We start from the raw sequence: 22,650 nt of genomic DNA, 5'->3' as shown, positions 1-22,650 counted from the left end.
ATAAAAAAAAATAAAAATAAAAATGTTCTCTGTGCTTGATGCGGATCGAACTTGGGTTCTCCGAACTTGCAGTCCGCACTACTCTATAAGCGCTATTTGTGAGCTTACGCTTATAGGTGAATTATACGAACAGATGGGAGAGACTTAGTTGCGAAGCGATGATTGTCGGTATAGTGAATACTTTTATGTTCAAATCACCTACATCGAGCTTTAACACACGAACACCACTTTGAGTTTAGTAGTTAAATGTTTTTTATTTTATAATTATTAATTATACACTATTGAGTTAAAAAGTTAAATGTTTTATTCTTTGTGGTCCGTATTAAAACTTATAATGAACATTCAACACCAGTAAATCACTATTTTTAACTGTAAATCAATTATTTTATAGGAGTGACATAGATCACAACCGGGCTGTAAGACGCGCGCGAGCGAACTCCTTTCGGCTGTAAGACGCGCGCGAGCGAACTCCATTATATAGTATAGATTAAAGTTTGGAACTTAAATACCTAATGTGTAAACACAGAAAACGTTTTAAAGAACAGAAAACACAAGTTCTAAAATAAGTTAAATTGAACACGTCAAATATTATTTACTTTTTAAAACTTACATAATGATTCCTCACGTCATTTCAGTTATCTAGTCTAGTCATCAAGTAAATATCATTAACATTGATCTATCTTTTACGTTGTAAAGGTAGCAGACAGAAAGACAGACAGCTACATTACTGTATAAAAAGTTAAAACTATTATATAATGACTTCCGTTGCCTGAATATGATGAGTCATTTCTCTCCGTCAATGCTTAGCTTTTTTGAAGATATCTAACACATAAAAGTGAAGTCCCGTGTCCCCGTAGTGGGGTAGGGGGCAGATGCATTATTCATACATCTGTTTCACTGATCGATTTTTCTTTAGGGACAAGTAGGTGATCAGCCTTCTGTGTCCTGCCAGACCGAGACATTTTTTTTTTCGTCTCCACCGGGAATCGAACCCAGGACCCCTCGGTTTTACGCTCACGCGTCAACCACAGCTGTACCGAGGAGGCGGTCTAACATATAAAGCATACTTTTATAGTTTGTGTATCATGACATGAGATTGGTTAAACGGATCTGTAGAAATTAGTCTGAAAAACTAGTATTCAGTAACATCTGCTAATATTTTTTCCTATTCAGAGAATAAGTACGTTTTAACTGCATTTTTCTTTAAAAACGTCAGAAGGTTCTCAATTCGTAGCGTGTGTATATTTTCGTTTCATTCTGCTAAACTTCTATGTACCTACATTGAAATACTGCATTTACAAAACCAACTAATTTGGATACACGTACGAAGTAATAAAATTTCTTTAGAGTATTGAAAGAAAATTTCAAACATACCCATATATGACTATATGTTTATTTAAATATAAGAGCATTTAATCGCATCTCTTTATGGCTGTAATAAAAATCTCACTCGGGTTTAAAACCGGTCTAACGATTAATGCTACTGCCTACATAAATACATTATTTTTATCGTTTTTCTCATTTACTTCGAAAGGCTAATCTGTATTATGTTAATAATTACTTATTCTAATGGTTTTTAAAACAATAATATTATTTTCAACAAAAATATACTTCTAAAAACTGTACATGACCGCGCTACGTAGAATTTTATACCTGAGTCATGCTCATGGCTGATTTGAACGACAATCATTATCCAAATGTGTTCAGCAGTAACGAACATACAAATGCAGTAAGCATAGTCTGTAGTTCTTTCGTTATATTATATCATCTATGTACTATATTTTAATCTTACCTTTTTTAATGCAATTATAATTCTATTACCTACAACGTAATTATTATATCTTGTTTTGTACTGCGTCACCCAAAAACTACTGAGCTATTTTTAATGAAGATCATTAAATATGAAATGGAAATAGCCAGCGAGTTGAGTATAGTTTAATGCCCATAAATAATGATGAAAAGAAAAATCGAGTGTTATGTCTTCGTATCTACCGCGGTTCTTACAATACTTAAATATTTTTATACAATCTTATAGGTACCTAGGGCATGCACCCGGGTTTACCCGGTTCCGAAAAACCCGGGTAAACCCGGGTTTTTTGATGATCTTGAGAACCGGGTCTGAAAAGTGTGAAACCCGGTTCTCCCGGTTCCACAAAAATATTAAAATATTAAGTATTATTTATATTTTGCTGCATTATTTTAACAAATTTATTGTATCTGGCAACGTCAGACTCACGTGCATCGCGAATTTTCGTGCCACGCCTCAAGCGTGGCTCTGATTGGTGGTCTAATAGGCCGGGAGATACTGACACAAAATTTCGGGTCATTTGTAACAGAATGGCGGTTCTACAGGGGTCTTAGTATGCCATGACAAAAACAAAAATGATGGTCAGAACGCTGGTACCGGCAGACTAGTCGCGTGGGCGTTAGTAGAACTCGTCGGATAAATAGCGAAAATCAAACGATTTGTAACACAAAAATTTTAGAATTTACCGATAGCCCATAAAAAAGATGTAGGCAGTAGTGTCATGCCATACTTTTCCGTTGTGACTTACAGCCCGGCATACCGACGTGAATGCGTTAATTTAAAAAAAAAACAATTCAACCATTTGTACCAGGATAACTTTTGCACAGGTAACCATCGTCGTGCAGCCATTTACGAAAATCGTCATGCCATACTTTTCGGACGATTCCAAATTGTCGCCATACCGCCGAAAATCTGCAATTTTTTTTTTCTCACCAAATAATGTTTTTGTTTTTGGTATCAAGCTGAAATTTATATCGAATACTCAAGTCTTCGGTCCCTTTTATGTGAAGAAGTCAAACTCACAAGCCAACGCATCAAAAGATACAGTCGTAAATGCTGAAAAATTTCGCGAATTTCGACATTCGCATGGGTCTCAAAACCTACAGCTGGGTACTTTTCATGAACACAGAACCTTTAAATTAGGTAAAAGTAACGTCTTATAACACAGATAAAGGAAAAATTGCTAGAAACATAAATTTTAAAGTTACAACATTATAAAAAATAGGTTTGTTCGGAGCCCTCGGAGCGCGAGTCCGACTCGCACTTTGCCGGTTTTTTGCTTTACAGTTTGCAGTTAATGAATAAGGTTTAAGTTTATATGTGATATTATGATAACAATTAACAAGGTACTTTTATAAGACTGATAAATAAAGAGAAGTATTGAAATTTTGTTTCTTTATTAATTTAATAAAATAAGACACAAGCCGCGTAAAATAAAAAGCCCATTAGGTACTTTTACGGTTACTTTTGTTTAATTTCGTATTTTTTTCCGAGGTATTATAAAAGAACCGGGTAACCCGGTTCTACCCGGTTCTGAGCTCGATTTGGAACCGGGTTTCAGAAACTTGGAACCGGACTCGGTTCTGCATGCCCTATAGGTACCACACCTAAATATTTTCTTTTAGATTTCGAAGATGACTTTAATGTGTAATCAACATTTAAAAGTAAAATAAATTAAAGTTTATTTATTACGTACTCAATCTATACTAATATTAGTTATAAAGAGGAAAGGTTTGTGTGTATGTATGTATGTATGGTTTTCACGCATAAACTACTGGACCGATTTTGATGTAATTTGGCAAAAATAATCTTTAGACCCTGAGGAAGAACATAGGCTACCTTTTATTGCGAAATACGTACCACGGGCGAAGCCGGGGCGGACTGCTAGTATTAAATAACGTAGGTATGTGAACCTACTTTGAATTAAAGTTTTTACTTTATATATATATACCTATATGTAGATATTAGTAGATACCTTATAACTTATAAGTTAGAACTCTTTTAGCAAATCTGTAAAATTAATTAATACCTATTGTTTATCAGTTAGTAATACTCCTACTCGTATTTTAGAACAAATCTGAACTTTGTACCTAGGCTAGTAAATAAATAAAAATAGTTATATTACGTATCGCTGGGGTCGGCCAACGATAAACCATTATCAGTTATCGTTATCACGTAAATAGTTCCCCGATTCGCGATAACAAATAATAATTCGTTCAGATTTATATCTCGACTCTGTCACAATCATAAATCCCAAGTAAAAAGTTCTAGTCGTATAAAACAATATAGCTAGGATATCTCAAAGCACAAAACATAAGTCCCCATAAGCCAGTTGAACTCCAAAAAAACGAATCGAATATGAAAAGACAATTCTGAATATAGATTTAACCTTGATTGTTGAGTAGGGCACGACACACGTGCCCCAGACGAACAACAAAAACGCAATTGAGCTGTAGAGTGTAGTACAGATTGCTGCGATTACGTGCAGGAAGGACGGCTCGACCCGTTCATATCTAAAAATCGCCCGCAATTAGCCTATAATAAACAAACTCGCGCAATTTAGCAAAGTGAAGGCGCGACGTTGCCGCACCGTGCCGGCCGGCGGCGCGGCAACCTCGCATAGCGGTACCGGCCGGTCGGTGTGGCAAAAGTGCGACGCGACGTTGCCGCACCGCCCCACATCAATATCTTGTACCCACGCGATGTATTTTGGGATTACATACCGCACGGAATGATTACATACATACAAAAGTTATGTTTTTGACTTGAGACTAAACTTTCCGAACAAATAATTATTGTTTCGGTCTTGAGAAATGATATTCGAGCGATCCGTTGTCATGCAATTTTTGATAACTCAAATCGCCAGTTGTTTTACATCGATCTTTAAAAGTTTTTAGAGGTACCACAAAAAATTGTTATTTCATCGTGCATCGTATTTTTCCTTCTTATATCCCCGTATAAATAATTGATGTTCAACCTTTTTGAACCTAACTGCAATTCATCACCCACACGACGAAATCTCACGCACACACACGCAATAAATAACACTAGAACCCATCGAGATAGAATGTACTACGTACTAGAGAGGCGATCGCTACTACACTCTCTTTAACACGAGCTAGAGGTAAGAATCACAAGTCTCTTTAGTCTGTGTCGGACTGTGCCCCCCGCTTGCCGCGTCAACACGTGTTATTGCTCTGTTCAAAATGCCTTCGTGTTTGCTTAGATATTGTTTTAACAGTTCCCATAATACAAACAAAGCCCGAGGAGTGACTTTTCACCAGTAAGTTTCCTTATTATGAGTAAGTCATGCATTTTACTAATATTGTTATCATTTTGCGAAAAATCACCACGCGTTCTGCGTTTCGCGCCATTTTTCATAGACTAACAGCACAGACGTGACACTATCGATGAGTCTGTTAAAAAAATGTAACTGGATTTTTTTAACTATGTATATACAATATCTACTAGGAAAGATTACCGTGGTGTAGTACCTAAATATTTATACTTTTACCCGACTACGCAAAGTAAAACGGTAGGTTATATTAAGTAATATTTATTTATTTACCTATTTTTATTTATTAAAAAAAGCCTAATCAATAGTTGTTCCAATAGGATTTATAAATTATTATGCACAACAATTACAAATAAACACAACATTCACAGAAACTAATACAGTAAAAGTTCCTTAATCGCGCTTCCTTTATTCGTGTTTTCACTATTCGCGGATTAAAAAAATGCGACCCAATTTCTATATTCACGACTAAAAATTTTTTTTATTCGCGGATTTAATAAGTACATACATAATAATAAAATTATTCCAATAGGTATCTTACCCAATATCCTTGTCAAATGGACTAATAAGAAAGTAAAATAGATCTTATAACAAGTTTGCCTAAAGTACATAATATTATGTTCTTAAATGATATCGCCGAGGCCTTTGACACAAGCCGCCTTTGTCGCAAGCCACCTCTGCAGCGATTGATGTTTTTGAGAATGTAAATAAACAGAATGGAAGCAACCTTATAACTCAATAAATAAAGTATATTTTTAAATGTAGTTCCGTTTATAGTAAAGTTACAAAAATTGTGATCGAGTAAGGGGGCGTCCATAAATTACGTGAGGTGTTTTTTAAAATTTTCTGCACCTCCCTCCCCCCCTGGTGAGAAGTCGTGAGAATTTATTCAACCCCTCCCCCATCCTCGAATCTCGCGTGAGATTTTTCAAAATGTGAGTTTCTTATACGTAAACGCCATCAACATTGAATCATCGTATCCATTTAAATTACATCATGAAGCAAAAACTGATAAAACTATTGATTACTACACAAAACGACAAAAGCTTAATAAATTGATATTATTTAAAGGAAATTAAAATACATAGTTTAATATAAAATCCTCGTTTTATTAATTCCCTAGTATCAGTACCACCAGATAGTACCGAGTAAACAGATTGCACAATGTGTCGCATCTGCACGCATTGCTTAATCTTTGAACTTGAAGCCACGCCTCGCTCGTTCCACACGTACCCCACCACATCGGCCGCGCGCAATGTTTTTGTTTGGAATAACCCCTCTAGTAATATATCTCGATGCTAGAACCCATAATTATTAAAGTAATTACATGTCTACGAATATTTTGATTTATGCGACTACAAATCACGCGTGTGCGTGGTACCGAGTACCGACGTTCGATAATTATTTTTTCATGTATTACTAGCCAAATGTTTAGAAATTAGGATATACCATGTATACCAGATATCCACTGTCAAAACGCTTTGATCAGTCTGCTAACGATGAATTCAATGTTCCGGATTCGATTCTTAGTCGCGACATTACAATTAAAATTATTCTTGGTAGGTATAGGTACATACAGCATAAATACTTGAAAATCGAAATACATATACCTATAGGTCCAAAATTGTTTAATTAAACGTAATTTCAGGCTATTCCAAGTTTTATAGTAGGTAATAAATAAATTATAAAAACAAGAAATTTATCAAATATTTAACTTTTAAAATATTTCTCTAAGTTAAGTATCTACGATAATACATTCCTTACCGCGAGATATAATATCTTTATCCGCGTCCTAAAATAGGACATAAACTCGAAAATAACCGAATAAATTAGAAAATACCAAAATAAATAATATCGAGAGTTGAGACACTTTGAAATCTAGGCTACCTAATTATATCAGAATACAGACGACCTTTTATCGAGCGGGTATCAATTTAGTAACCGAACCGGTTAAGCTATTAGTAGTCTGCTAGTCTAGCCCTAAACCTGTATTATAATTATTAGATAAAATGGATAACTAACATTTGTTTAGATAACGCTAACGAGTGCAGTAAAATATTCTTGACTAATTACATGAGATAAACTGTAGTGTTATTCACTATGATGCTTTATAAATAAATAATCATTAATGCAACCTTTTTACACGATACAAATGTCTATGGAATAAAAAACAAAAACTCAAACATGGAACGTTGCAATTGACAACATCACGGATACGTGTCGACAGTGCGACGCGACGTAAAATAAGCAGGGAAACATCGTTGCAACAGTGAAAACAATTCAATAATAATCAGCTGACATAATACCGACGCGACAGTCGCAGCGCCCGCCAATCAGCGACAGGCGCGCGACGGGGCGCGCGTCAGTCCGACCGCGACTGTAGCGCTGGGCGCGCGTCTTTTCGTCGCAGAGTCGCATATCATGAACGGCGAGTACTCTTTCAACCCGGTGCGGCTCATTGAAGAGGTGAAGAAGCGGCCGGGGTTGTACCAGAGCCACCACACACTCGACCGGGACGAGAAGCTGGTGCTTTGGAAGGAGATAGGTGCGGCGCTATTCCCCAATTGGGACTCCTTCGACAAGGCCACCGCGTACGACCGAGGTGCGTTTTTTATGACGTAGATTGAACGCATTACGACACCTTGTGTTGTTTTGTTGATTAACGCGTCCTAATTCCTATAAACCCTATGCTATTTTGTAATACTGTGTAAGTTGTTTGGGTAATGCATTAGCTTTGCATTAGTATCTTTTTCAATAATATGAGTAGGTATTTTAAACATTTTTACTTGAAACAGGTTCAATATTACCTGATAGATAATATATTAAAAAGACTTATTACTTGTAATAGTCCGGGATACATCGCCCATTTTTGCAAGTGATTACTATCAAGCTAATTTTTCGTGAGTAGCTTTATTTTGATGAGATGCCCAATAATTTCATGTACGAAACTCTCGATTGTGGTAGCTTACAGAGGTAACAAGGATAAAAATTTTTGATTTGACGGTTCTCAAATATTTATTACGCAATTTGTAGGACAATATGTCTGTTGAATTATATAAGTATTAAATAAGTGAAAATAAAAAAATCAGCTGGTTAGTAATCATTTATGATGACTTCGTTATCGATACACATTAGAAAAGGGGACTCTTTGATCAAACCATAGATTTTGTAGGACAAATATTTTTTCGAAGAATTTAGATAATTATCTTGAGATTGAACAAAAAAAAACATTCAGTTAGTAATTAATATTTGAGAACCATCAAATCAAAATATTTTATCCTTGTTTCCTCTGGTAGCTACCACAATCGAGAGTTTTGTACATGAAATTATTGGGCATCTCATCAAAATAAAGCTACTCACGAAAAATTAGCTTGATAGTAATCACTTGCAAAAATGGGCGATGTATCCCGGACTATAATAACAACTTTAACATAATTTAATAGCCTTTCATTGAATTTAAAGGCACTTATATCTCCTAGCCGATACTTTTACGCATCATTAATTGTATTCCACTGAGTTATTTATATTGCCAACAGTACTGCAGTTACAAAAGAAATGGAGGTCACTGCGCGACGCTTACAACCGGGAACTGCGCTCAAGGAGGTCGGGGGTTCGAATCCACCGGCGGGTGTATATGTACTTCAAACGTATGAGTTTCCTGGGAGGCTTCGACGGAGATGTGAGTGATGAGACTGAGTGAGTATCATTGATGATATTTTCAGAGAAAAATATAAATTGTTAACTTGGATTTTTATTTATTATGTACTAGCGATGCATGTACGCCCGTGGTACATGATTACGTTTTATCTAAATAAGAACAATCCTCATACTTCAAGGAATATGTATTATAAAAAAATTAACGAAATCGATTCAGCCGTTCTAGGGCAGATAGTCGTGACTTACCTGCATATCAGAGTAGATTGTATATTAAGTTAACAGGGAAAGCATAGGTACTAATTAGTAATGAGTACCATTATTTCTAGCTAATTACACTAAACGTGTTTAGACGTCTAACTTAAGCGGAGAGTAAATTAACTTAGTTGTTACTTAATTCGCGGATAAATTATTATAGTCTCTGAGATATCAGTAGGTAAATATATATATTAGTTAATTACTTAATTAAATATTATTCGCAAATGATGGGATCAGAATATTTCTCATTAGATTAAATTATCGTTCGTAATAAATAATCATTTTCTTGAATCTTAATTAAACTGAAATTATATTATACAGCCATTATAAATTGTAACATAACCTTAACTAATAATACCTTATTATTATCACAGCGAGCCAGAAGACATAACACGAGAAGAAATCATCATGGACGACGCAGACGAAGACACGCCCAAAATAGAGCCAGCGGACACCCCAGTAGTGATACCAACCCCAAAAACGCGCAAACGGCGCCGCGTGAAAAAGCCTAGCTCAGAATTCGCGCCTACAGAAGAAGTAGAAATGCCCATATTTCCTCTAGAAATGTCAGAAGACGGTGACAGCGATAGGTTATTTTTATTATCGTTTTTGCCAGAGATGAAACAATTCCCTCTAGACATTAAGATGTGGGTCAGAGCACAGATTGCTAACATTATGCAGGAGGCTGTGACTACGCATTTTAATAAACTCGAAGCTGGGACCTCGCATGACAGGCGGTTCCAGGTCAAAAGACAGAATAGAGATAGTTTTGACTAGTCTAAGTTGTTGATTAGGGTGTAAGGTTTAATAAAGTTGTTTTTTATACTTGGTGTATTATTTTTGACTATCCTTATAATATGTGGATTAATTCATCATTTACCTATATAAGATTACATTTTAGGTTCTTAACAGATCTAGTTTGAAATTTTACTTACCTTACATAATATTATTTCGTTACGTTTGTGAAATCCATACTAATATTATAAATGCGAAAGTAACTCTGTCTGTCTGTCTGTTACTCAATCACGCCTAAACTACTGAACCAATTTTCATCAAATTTGGTATGGAAATATTTTGATACCCGAGAAAGGACATAGGCTACTTTTTATCCCGGGAAAATGACGCAATCCCGGAAATACCACGGGAACGGTAACTATGCGGGTTTTTCTATGAATGCGCGGGCGAAGCCGCGGGCGGAAGCCTAGTTAGGATATACTTAACCTCATGGTTACTTACATTCGTACCCATGTCGTACCTACCTATTATGTATACGTATTTTTATGACTAAATTCGTGTCCAATTCATAGAATTCATAAAGATTAAACTTTAAAGTATTTGCTATTATAATATAAATGGAAATTATGAGAAATATTTAACTAATTCGTTTACCTGTCGCCTTTATATACCTGAAACAAACGAAATATTTAATATGGATAATCATATTACATTATTTATTACATCAGACAAAAACTAAATTTTGTAAACTTAGTACCTATAGGCGTACTTATAAGTATTTCGACGAACAATAGTTAATTTAAATCTTCCACAGAATAATAAAACAAACAACAGAAAAATATTACAATGTATAATGTTAAATAATATAATATTTAAGACTCATTCATCAAAATAGAATTATACAAAATAGTTGGAAACTTAACAAAGCCTGAACGCCTATTCTATTCAAGGAATAAACCCCTTTTATAAACTTTCTCTATTATTTTAAACTTCTACCTGAACGAGGATTAAGTGCATTTTTATACTTTGGAATATTCTCTAAATGAGTTTCGTTTAAAACATGTGAAGACTTGATATTGTTTTTGTGTTTATATCACAGGTTTATATAATTTAATCAAACATCTGGATAAAAATAACAAAAGTAAAACAATGTTTGTTAAATTCCGGTCTTTTACACTAAAACGGAGCAACTTTGCGTTTTTGAGATTCAGATTACAATTTTATCTTTTAATTTTACATAGAAGAGATAGAAGTAGCCTACTGCCATAAATTAAAATATTGAATTAAATTACTTTGTGATTTGCAATTTCTTAAAGTTATAAACTAAATATTAATAATTATTATTAAGTAAATGTTACTACTTGTTCTATTGAATTTGAATACTGAAACGCAGTCCGCAAAACGCAGACCGCTGAAGCGACGTTGCCAGCCCGGCTAACTGGAATGCGGAGTCGTACCGCTCGCGCTGCGTTCATTTCAAGTCAGCGGTTCGTGTGCGATCGACGCGCGTTTTACAAACGAAGTCTTCGTAAATACAAGCGCTTTATTATTATTAATTCCGAAATGTCGACAAATTCGATAGACGCTGAATTATTCATCGCTGAAGTATCAAAACAGCCAGCTATATGGGATTTGACTAGCGATGAAAACAAGCTGAGAAGGTACAAGGATAAAGCATGGACGGAAATCGCAAGAGAATTCATAATTAACTTTGATGAATTGCCAGATTCTAAGCAGTTAGATATTTGTAAGTATTTAAAAAGATTATTTAGTTATATAAATATTTGTCTTTCATTATTATACAATATTGTACTTTTTTTGTTACGGTTTACATTGATATAATGTTTGAACGGTTTATGGATATCACAATTTAACACTTTTTACATTACTAATTATTTATTATGTTATCTTCAAAGATAATGTCATCCAGACACTGTATGTATATCAATGTACTAAATTGTTTCAGTTCGAAAATTACAAGGCAAATGGAGAAACCTACGTGACAACTATGTGCGTTCGTTGCGAAAAAAAGACTCACGATACGCACACACTGAAAGGATGTCCTTCCTCGACGTGGTGTACCAGGACCGACCAACGAGAAGCATGGACAGGAATCGTTCTCAGAAACGCAGAATGAACCGTATTAATGTAAAAGAGGATTCTTCGTCGAACGACGAGCAAGGCCCATCAACTACGATTGAAGACAGACTTGATGAATCGAGTTCAAGCAATCTAGGTGCCGATACTATAATGATTAAAGCGGAATCATCTAGTGAAGATGATGATCCATCTATTATTGAAAATTTTAAACGAAAGAGAAGAGTGAAGGAAAATCGCGTCGAGTTTTTAGAAATACCGAAAGAAGAGGAAGTCCGGGTTACGTCAACCAATGTTCCGGATGAGGACAAATTATTCTTTGACTCTCTTTTACCGGTAGTGCACGAATTTAATCTAGATCAAAAATTAGAATTTCGCACGCAAATTTTGCATTTATTAAAAAAAATACGTTCTAATCCATTATAATAAATAGATGAATATACTTTTAATATTTTCATTGTGAAACCCTATTCGGTATAATAATAGATGTAAAGCAAAAAACGCAACGAAATAATATCGCAAAAGATATGTCGATAAACACGCATGGAAATGTAATCGTCGATAAAGTCAAGTGATTATTAAAAACAGTATTGTTTTTATATCTGATTAAATAATTGTTGAATATATGTATTTGCTTTTTAATTTTTATTATGATAATAAATCTTAAGTTCACCTAACTCATTGATAATACTTTTCATTAGCATATAACCTATAAATAGTCAAGGTTCAACCTATATGGCACGTTTTAAATTACAAGGCAGATGTTCGACAATGTTAACAATCCATATACGATATATTTGTAGCAGTATGTACTTAAAAACACCAGGTCGACGAAAACATCTGACGCTCAATTATCTACGCAACTCGCAACCTACATCAGCGCTGTACGCAGAACGACAGACAGCAACAAGTCATAATAAAGCGCGGTGCGGCAACGCGGGGAAAGTCGAGTCGGTGCGGCAACGTCGCGATCGATACAGCTGGGTCGCTCGCCCGCCTGACCCTTCCGATACCAGAGAATTTATTTTATACATTTTACCTACAAATTCACTTGAATGATTTCGTTCTTTGATTTTCGGTTGGGTCATATATTTGATAAGATATTTATTTTAGGAATTTGATAATGTTTTCTTACATTAAAATTCAAAACTAAATGCAAGTTAGTATTAAAAATTGAAAGATAATAACGTACGTATACATTTCATGCATTCCTTATTAGAGTAAAAACTAAAAAGTATCGTCATTCGTCGACATACCTACTAAATCAAAGTATGTACAACGCAGTTGAAATAAAAACAATCTATAAATTATCTCGAAACATGCGCTGATAAGACAATTATAACAGTAATTATGAAGTCATTTATTATTAGGAAAAGGCAAAACAAATACTTAATTGAAGTAATGCGTCTTATTTATGAATAGATTTCCTTGAATAGAATGATGTTTTTGTTCCCCTGGGAAAGTAATAAAGAGTAAAATAAGTTTAAATAACACTACAGTCTTTGTGTTTTTTTTTAGTAAATGCTAATTGTCAATAGTTTATATATATGTGAAATTAAGAATGTATCCGTTTCATTATATTGTTTTTAAAAACTTTCAATATAAGTACAATAAAGATTCGTATCAAAAACAAAATGCCTCGATATTTTCGTAACTAAAAGGTTTATAGACTAAAGTGAATAGGACCGCAAACCATCCAGATAGACGCGACCTAAGCTATATAGTATAACTAGTGACCCGACCGCGTATACTAAAACCTTCCTCTTGAATCACTCTTATCTTTTAAAAAAATCGCATTAAAATCCGTTGCGTAGTTTTAAAAATTTAAGCATACATAGGGACACAGGGACAGAGAAAGCGACTTTGTTTTATACTATGTAGTGATATATTGCACGCCTCATAAGCGAAGCGTTGAGGTGGGTACTACTGTCACTTCGCGCAAAACATCTGATCTTTCAAACTTAAAATGTCTTTATGTATCATACATTGCACTTGTAAGATAATACATACACACACATATTAAGAAAAAACACTATTTTTAACGTTCATGATATTTTTGATGTCATTTTTGTTATTTAAACTAGTTAAAAAACAGTTTAAAAAAGTTCTGTCTTGGACGTCCGTGTGTCTGTATGTGCGGATCCTTTTTCTTGTTAACACGATAGCGACCGAAATACTTTACTAATCGAGTCTTTTTTTTTCTCTTACGCTTGAGTATGCTCAGGAATAGAACCCTTTCATTTTTCAGGGTCTGATTCGATGTGGTTTAATTGTTATTAAATAAACAAAAATAATAATTAATAAATATTTATTAAAAAAAAATTATGAGGCGTGCACTTTTGGATTTTCCAAATTATTTTATATCTATATTTTGTGCTATATCCACGCACGTGGCGCATCGCGACATTCCGAGAATGTGGGTTAAATATTTTAATGGACATTGTGCAATATATTGTCGGAGAGTTATTTCTAGGTCAGGCTCTGTAAAGAAATGTTCTGCCATTTGTGACATAGTTGTACACGTTTAAAGGAAGAATTGTTGAAATATTTCCAATAGATCGAGTAGATTAAGCGTACCTATTGAACTGAAATGAATATTATTTACACACGCTTTTCCTCGTGTATATAGTTAGACAAATTCTATGAATCATACGCAGTACATACGCATTTAATCTTGAAAGAAACACGAGTTTCAGAACCATCTAGAAATGATATGAAATTGGTTAGATTGACGTGCCTAATATCATTGATTTGTTACTTATGTATAGGAACATGTATGTATATTGTATAATTCGTAGTGTATGATTATATTATAATCATTTTAAAACACTGTCGCATAGATTAAAAGTCCCCAACTATACAAAAACACCAAAAACACAATCGAGAACCTGTTAGAAACCCATTACAAAACGTTGCGAAAGCCAGGCCACCTACACAGTTTTTCAGTCTAGAAAGCCCGGTCTGTAACCCTGAATGTATAACCTGTGGAACTGGTCCCGAGATCTTGCGGTTAATGATAATAGTGGACTCATAACTTTTAGTATGGCCAGCGTATGGGGTATATAATATATATGCTTTCTATTGTCGAGTTGGACGTAGGTATATGATATTTTTTTCTTTATTGTGTAAATTACTTTAACATACATAAAAAAGATTATTATAAAAGCAATTTACTCGATATCACACTACGAAACTATTAAATCGAGAATGAAAATATCATGTATAAAATTATCGGCTGAGCAATAGTCCACTAATTTTCAAGGTGAAATAAAATAAAATAAGAATTGATATACCAATCGTTATGAAATAAAACAATAGTTTCTACAACAACGAAGTACAAGTACAACACAAAACAGCTTACGCTTTGTTCGTAACAGCAACACTAGGTAATATTAATCATCAATAACATTTCTACAAAGAAAATACAACTTTAACGATAAAGAAATTAGAAATGTCTAATAGTTGTGATCGTAAACATCGAGCAACAAACTGAGATATAAATTTTTCATAAATTTTTAAATAGACATGTTTACGCTATAACTTTTCAGCAAGATAAATATTTGTTTGCGAAATATGAAAACAGGTCATTAATTAGAAATAGGCAAGTTGATAGCAAGGTATGATAATAAATAATAATAAAGGTATGGTAATGATGCTCAGATAAATCGTGAATAATAATAGCGTATGCATTAAAAGTAATCTAAATGAATGGACTAAATATAACGAAAAGCGATCTGTAACCTTGAGGCGTGCCACGTGGGCCGGTCGATACCGCGCGGACGGCAGCCGAGAGCAAGTCTAGGAATGTGGATCAAAAGTCAAAACCTACTTAATATAGACGATGTAAACAGAAATGTACGTTTTTGTGTTTATAATAAATCCGCGCTAATATATTTGCACATGTTACTTGATATTGATTGTTGAAGGGTTTATAAATTAGGTGATGTTGTGAATTAAAATGAGTGTTTAAATTCTACAAATAGATTACTTACACAGTATAAGAAAACAGAGAAAGATATAGATTAAGTTTTTGTATAAAGTATCTTCATTTACCCCATCGTCTCTAGTTACATTACACTTTTTCAATTAAACAGATAAGAAGAGATTTAAACAGTAAGGAAAAAGTTAAAAAGACTAAAGAATACCGTATAGAGGTATCGTCAGGCAGTAACTAACGATAATTATAAGCACATTATATCTCCCGTACAGAGTTTTATGATTCTAGTAAAACTTGATTCTCGTAAAATATCGAGTTGATGTGAAATGGAGGAGCGAGGCACTTAGCGTATCAATCAAACTGTGTCTATAAGAAGAAAATTTTCCACTTAGGTTAACTATTTATAGGGTTTAAACTCGGTTTTAACTTTCTAACTCGGCGTAACTTTTTAAATATGAAGTAAACAATAGTCAAAAACTTGAAAGAAATTGTATGTAGGTCGTAGGACTATTATATTATTTATAAAGTATAAATAATTTTTATATTAAATGTTCAAAAAATTCCGATCAATCCCTGTACTATGTAATTTGTAGTTCACTATATATCAGAACTATCGTTCGTGTTTGGATTCCATCAAATAAATATAGTAAATTACCATCAAACGAACGTGACGTTATTTTATAAATATAAAATTGACCTTCATAATATTATAAAGCATAAACGTTCACACAACAGCATGAAAATTGGATTCGCCACGTAAGTTAATTAGAGTAAGGGCAACATAAACTTTTAATTATATAAAGAAGTTTAAGAAAACTCCGTTTGCGAACTGAAATGGGAAATTGGAGTGTTCGTGACCATAAAAGAAAGTGCCGTCAGTAAAAAGGGTGCGATAGCAAGAAATTGAAGTTTCAACTTTGAATTTCCCGAGCTCGAAACTTTTGTGATGGATAGCTTGGGGATGTGAACCGGAGCTACGTGGTGTTGTGACATATAAATGCGAGTATATAATATGTATTGTACGAATATTCAACAATTTCTTTGTTTTATATATACCTAAGTATTACACTCATATTGTTTAAATATATTAGAATACTAACGGTCCGCCCCGGCTTCGCCCGTGGTACATAATATTTACGTTTACTCTACATAAGAACCATCCTCGTACTTCAAGGAATATAATAAAAAAAGAATTATCGAAATCGGTTCAGCCGTTCTCGAGTTATGCGCTTACCAACACATTTTGCGATTCATTTTTATATATAAGAAGACTAGCGGTCCGCCCCGGCTTCGCCCGTGGTACATGTTTACGTTTTCTCTACATAAGAACCATCCTCGTACTTCAAGGAATATAATAAAAAAAGAATTATCGAAATTGGTTCAGCCGTTCTCGAGTTATGCGCTTACCAACACATTTTGCGATTCATTTTTATATATAAAAGATTAGATACAACTAAGTAAATTAATGGAATTATTTTTCATGTATAGAAGGTATGTTTATAGTTTATACTACTAGACCACTGACGACTGAATACATATTACATATTAACTAACGCCACACCCCGCACACTCCATACAAAATTATCGTTTTGACAGTCACACTGTAGAGTGTGCAAATGTGTGTGTTAACGCTTTAGGGTTCGCACATTATAGTCGAGCCAATTTAATAGGCAACATTTGACGTCTATCAATTTTATCTTCGAAGAGAGGTAACCAGCTTAAAAACATCGATTAAAGTGAATTAATCGATACGGATTTGAAACATTTGTTAATCGAATTTATTAATTTATGATGATTTTTGTTCACAAGTAATCAATGCATTTGATTCTAGATGTCAGATCTCGATTTTTAGAGTAACATCTCTGGTATTTAAAAAGAAAAAAGGTTTATTGACACAAAATTGTAGCGACGTCAGTTCTTCAATTCAGAAATTGTTTATTATGTTTAGAATGGTTCATCAGTAAAATGAAATCTTAAAATTACTTGTATCGGTCATTATTATTATAAATATGTAATCGTTATTGAAAAAAGTTAAGCAAATGTGCAGATCTAACAGAAAGAAATATCATGTTATTCTATGTTGTCGTTACTAAGTTACGTTGTTGAATTTTGTTGAACTGTCAAATGTTGCCTATTAAAATGACTCTACTATAATTGTGACTAGCGTAAAGAAAATCGCGTTTTTCTGATGAAATACACCCGTAAACAGCACAATATCTAACCATTTTCTACGAAAAACGATATTCGCAAATCCAAAATAATAAAATTACTTTAAGTCAATTTGATTAATGTTGTCAATCTTCGTTGCGTATCGTCCTTGTAGAAAAATGCGGACCATTTATAGCCTGATCGTGTGGGGTGAGGTAAGTGTTTAATTTTGGCGGGAGGCGGAGCGTATCCGTTCTGTAGCGTTTAGCTACTGTATTATGTATTCTGTGCTAACGTCACGGCCACTCACCCCCTCCCTCTAAAAGTAAACACCTCATCCCGCTGCCCGCACCGCGCACGATCACACGTCAGTTGGCTTGCTCTTACCGCAGGGAAGACACGTGCGAAGTTTACGCTTGACAACATTAATCAAATTGTATACTTATTATTTTTGATTAGTGAAAATCGATTTTCGTTTGTAAAAAAAATAATTGCAAGAAAATGGTTAGATTTTGTGCTGTTTACGGGTGTTTTACAGCAGACAAATATGATGCAAACAGAAGATTTTTTACTTTTCCAAGTGACGAGGCAATGTAAGTCAATTACTTAATATCTCACTTAATTTCTAAGGTACAATATATCTACGTATTAAGCATAGATTTGAACTGTTTATGTAATCTACTTCAATAATTTACATTTGCCAAATATTTTCCAGGTGTTTGCTGTGGCTACGAGTTGTTGGTCGCTGGGATTTGGCAGAAAAACCCATCGCAACACTTTCCAAAAGTTATTATGTGTGCGATCTGCATTTTAAATCTACAGACCTAAATATTAAAAAATTAAAAAGGAGCGCAGTCCCATCATTTAATTTGCCAGATTTGTCTGGAGCAAAAAATCCAGAAAAATCCATCCAAACCGAAGAAAAAGAAACCAACGAAGCTTCCACACAGACAGATTCGAAAATTTCGCGTATTTCACATGCTGAAAAAAGTACCCAAACAAACAAAAAACATTTACTTAGCAAAAATTCTCGAAAAATGAAGTTACAAAAAGACTTACGAAAACAATGCAAAAAGCGGAAAGTTTTTGAAAATCAGTTGGAGTGTGTAACTTCTGGTCAAAATGACGACTCGTAAAACTTGTGCAACTAAAAAATATTTAGTAATTATGTAACCTTTATGTAACATAATAAACTTACTAGGTTTGCAACGCAAACTAAAACGAAAGATTTCGTTTTGTCAACAATACGTAAATACTAAATAATTTGGAAAATCCAAAAGTGCACGCCTCATAATTTTTTTTTAATAAATATTTATTAATTATTATTTTTGTTTATTTAATAACAATTAAACCACATCGAATCAGACCCTGAAAAATGAAAGGGTTCTATTCCTGAGCATACTCAAGCGTAAGAGAAAAAAAAAGACTCGATTAGTAAAGTATTTCGGTCGCTATCGTGTTAACAAGAAAAAGGATCCGCACATACAGACACACGGACGTCCAAGACAGAACTTTTTTAAACTGTTTTTTAACTAGTTTAAATAACAAAAATGACATCAAAAATATCATGAACGTTAAAAATAGTGTTTTTTCTTAATATGTGTGTGTATGTATTATCTTACAAGTGCAATGTATGATACATAAAGACATTTTAAGTTTGAAAAATCAGATGTTTTGCGCGAAGTGACAGTAGTACCCACCTCAACGCTTCGCTTATGAGGCGTGCAATACGATTTATAAAAGATCTTTCAAGGATAAGTCATATCGACATAAATATTTTAGTGTGAGTAATTTATAGTTATCCTGTAGGTATTATAAGTATAATTATAATATATTATGGTTTGAAAATAAATACATTTTTTATTTCAATTGTGTGGTTTACTAAACTACATATTAATAAAATTGATTAAAAAATAAATAAATTCACAATTACAATTCATTCATTGACTTTTTCGTGTCAATGGTTCATTTTATATATTTTATCTGCTCAGAAATTATTTTTTTACAATACTTTTCATAGGGATTGATTTAAGAATACAGGTGAATTTTCGGTAAAAATTATTGAAACTGTCCGTCAAAACCTCAGAGTAGTAAACTATAGAGGGCGGGTGTCACATCTTTCAGTTGTGCCAATCGTAAGCAGACATAGTACTTATAAAACAAGCGGAGTGCAACCCGTCTTTTTTTTTAATAGATAGAGTGATTTAAGAGGAAGGTTTTAGTCTTGTTTTAGTATATAATTTATTGGGTTTTAGACAAAGCGGGCGAAGCCGCGGGCGGTAAGCTAGTTATGAATAATTTGTAACATATGGATTGCTCTAATACTTAAACAATTATAACGTATATTATAACTATAAATAAGATTAAAATAATCCCATAAAAAGGGTTATTTTATTTAAAACTTGATGTTTCGTTACCATATTATTACATTTGTGTATTAGATTCTGCATTCTTATCTGTTTCAAAATAATGTTTGCACCATAGCACCTAAGCATAGCACGTATCAAATGTACAAATGTATGGCGGTTGGTGAAATATGTGTTCTTGCAGACTTGTAAAAATGTCTTTACCAAGAAACAGCTTCATGTTATTTATCGTATGTATGTATAGAAACAAGTTTAGAAATTACGTTAAAAAAATACGTATCCAATAACCCCAAAAGAACAACATTATGTCACTATGACTAGTTACTATCTGGATTCAGATTTCTGATAAAAAATTCTATAAAAAATCTCCGTACATACCTGATACTTATTTTTTCTAAACTTTGTTATCAGGTATCATATTATAAAAATGCCAATAATAATGCTCTTGATATTGTTCTAAGTATCATAAAAGGGTTTCACTTGGAATTGCATTACTTAACAATGAGTTTTAGTTAACGGTAGATACAGTATAGCTCAGATACCACAATACCAAACTTATCACATTTCTTTGAATGGAATGTTAATTCGTATAGCAGATAAGATAACAAACATTATTATTTATAGCTCGACCGCATCCGCTGTACCGCGCCTTAGATATGTGCGGTGAGGCGGGGCCGGGTAAGAGCACGAGTTCACACGAGATTCACATTGTTGGACGGGTCTTACGATACATTTGACAGTTTTAATGTACAACTGCTGTGTAAAGCCTAAAATTATAAAAAATCCCTGCTTAACATTTTTGGCTTCATACGCCACTCGTACGTATTAAATTTAATCGGATATTTATTAAATACTAGCAGTCCGCCCCGGCTTCGCCCGTGGTACATATTTACGTTTTCTCTACGTAAGAACCATCCTCGTACTTCAAGGAATATAATAAAAAAAGAATTAACGAAATCGGTTCAGCCGTTCTCAAGTTATGCGCTTACCAACACATTTTGGGATTCATTTTTATATTATAGAAGTACCTATATGTAAATAATTTTATTTAATTAATTTCTTTCATAGTACTACGAAACCTGTGCACGACGATAGATAAATAACAGTAGTAGTATAACAACATTTTGAAATTGAATAACATTGAAGCGAACTGGGCGACCAGTGATATGGGTACAACACGATTGAGGTGTTGGCGGTGTGCTTACAATGGGTGCGAATGAAAACTAAACCGATAATTTAAATAACATTTTATTAAAAAAAAAGAAATGTATATATTTAAAGTTATTCTGACATAGATTCTGTTTCATCAACCGTTTCGCCATCGGAACTGGAGTCGGAGTCGTTCTGCAAATATATTATGAAAGGTTCGATAATATCATCGAATCTACTATCACGATCCCAGTAAGTATTTTCAATTTTTTGGACATGATCATCACATCTCTGCCATTTTTCTGCAGTGAACTCCGAAAACAATTTGGTCAATATGCTTATTTTTTCATCTAGTGAAGAATTAATATGGTTTTGAGCTATGTTGTTTTTAATATCAGCCCAAACCAACTCAATGGGATTTAAATCGGGATAGTACGGCGGTAAACGGAGAACAGTATGGCCATGGGCTTTCAGCAGTTCGTCAATTCTGTACACAGGTTCTTTTTTTGTATCCTTGATAAGAAGTTGCAGTTGAGCTTTACTCATAGTTTCTGAAAATTCAACATTGTGGCGCCGTAACCAGTCCTGCATTTCAGTTTTGAGGCTTGCTATGGTTGGCTTCTTCTCGACCTGAACGCTGTGGTGTGACGCGTTATCCATTACCACAACAGAATTCGGCAGCAACTTATCTTTTAATTTTTCTTCCAACCACTTGTAAAAAGTAGACCCGTTCATATCTCCGTGATGTTCACCGGTCTTAGCACATGATTTAAATATCGTTAATGCACCATCAACCAAGCCATTTGGACACCCAGCATGAAGAATTACCAATCGCCGTCCTTTTCCAATATCAGCGTGAATTCCAGAATTTCCAGGTTCAGACGATGATTTCCAACATTTACTCACATTATGAGTGTCGTTAATATAAGTTTCACCGAGAAAATATATGTTGCGGTTTTGCATTCTGAAACTTCGGATTTGGGTAAGGTATTTTTTCCGCCACACTGTGATATTAGGCTGCTCTATAAGGAGATGTCTCTTTGATTTACATTTTTTAAAACTGTAACCCATTGTGCGTAAAAGCTTTCTAAAATATTCTCGTCCACAATCCAATATGCCATCTTTTCTCAAACTCGATAGTAATTTACGGATACTTGGAACTTGTTTTTCGAATTCGTAAAACTGATGAATTTTTCTTCTGATA

At 33.9% G+C, this 22,650-nt stretch overlaps 3 protein-coding genes across 3 annotated transcripts in view; 2 read left to right on the top strand and 1 right to left on the bottom strand.

Moving 5' to 3' along the window:
* Smr (nuclear receptor corepressor smrter) overlaps positions 1–22,650 on the bottom strand; it is a 132,333-nt gene that overhangs the window by 93,178 nt on the left and 16,505 nt on the right. The window lies entirely within an intron of this gene.
* On the top strand, positions 7,358–9,839 carry LOC149898907 (uncharacterized). Its single transcript, XM_090114464.1, has 3 exons — positions 7,358–7,704; positions 8,639–8,798; positions 9,389–9,839. The coding sequence occupies exons 1-3, from the start codon at positions 7,524–7,526 to the stop codon at positions 9,789–9,791; spliced, it is 744 nt and encodes a 247-aa protein (XP_089970590.1). The 5' UTR covers positions 7,358–7,523; the 3' UTR covers positions 9,792–9,839.
* On the top strand, positions 11,230–12,470 carry LOC149898906 (uncharacterized). The gene is made up of 2 exons (XM_090114507.1): positions 11,230–11,496; positions 11,716–12,470. The coding sequence occupies exons 1-2, from the start codon at positions 11,313–11,315 to the stop codon at positions 12,270–12,272; spliced, it is 741 nt and encodes a 246-aa protein (XP_089970633.1). The 5' UTR covers positions 11,230–11,312; the 3' UTR covers positions 12,273–12,470.

This window comes from Colias eurytheme, chromosome 21 (genome assembly GCF_061535395.1).
Source record: "Colias eurytheme isolate Ceu_HAF_F1 chromosome 21, ilColEury1 Martin Lab GWU primary, whole genome shotgun sequence".
Lineage (NCBI taxonomy): Eukaryota > Metazoa > Arthropoda > Insecta > Lepidoptera > Pieridae > Colias > Colias eurytheme.
The sequence above is the reverse complement of the archived record's forward strand: the minus strand, read 5'-3'. Positions and strand labels throughout refer to the sequence as shown.

Bases quoted from the DNA above. Each gene is read 5' to 3' on its own strand.
- LOC149898906 (XM_090114507.1), top strand. From the start codon at position 11,313: ATGTCGACAAATTCGATAGACGCTGAATTATTCATCGCTGAAGTATCA. The intron at 11,497-11,715 runs GTAAGTATTTAA...AAATTGTTTCAG, and splicing joins TTCTAAGCAGTTAGATATTT to TTCGAAAATTACAAGGCAAA.
- LOC149898907 (XM_090114464.1), top strand. From the start codon at position 7,524: ATGAACGGCGAGTACTCTTTCAACCCGGTGCGGCTCATTGAAGAGGTG. The intron at 7,705-8,638 runs GTGCGTTTTTTA...TATTGCCAACAG, and splicing joins GGCCACCGCGTACGACCGAG to TACTGCAGTTACAAAAGAAA. The intron at 8,799-9,388 runs GTGAGTATCATT...TTATTATCACAG, and splicing joins GATGTGAGTGATGAGACTGA to CGAGCCAGAAGACATAACAC.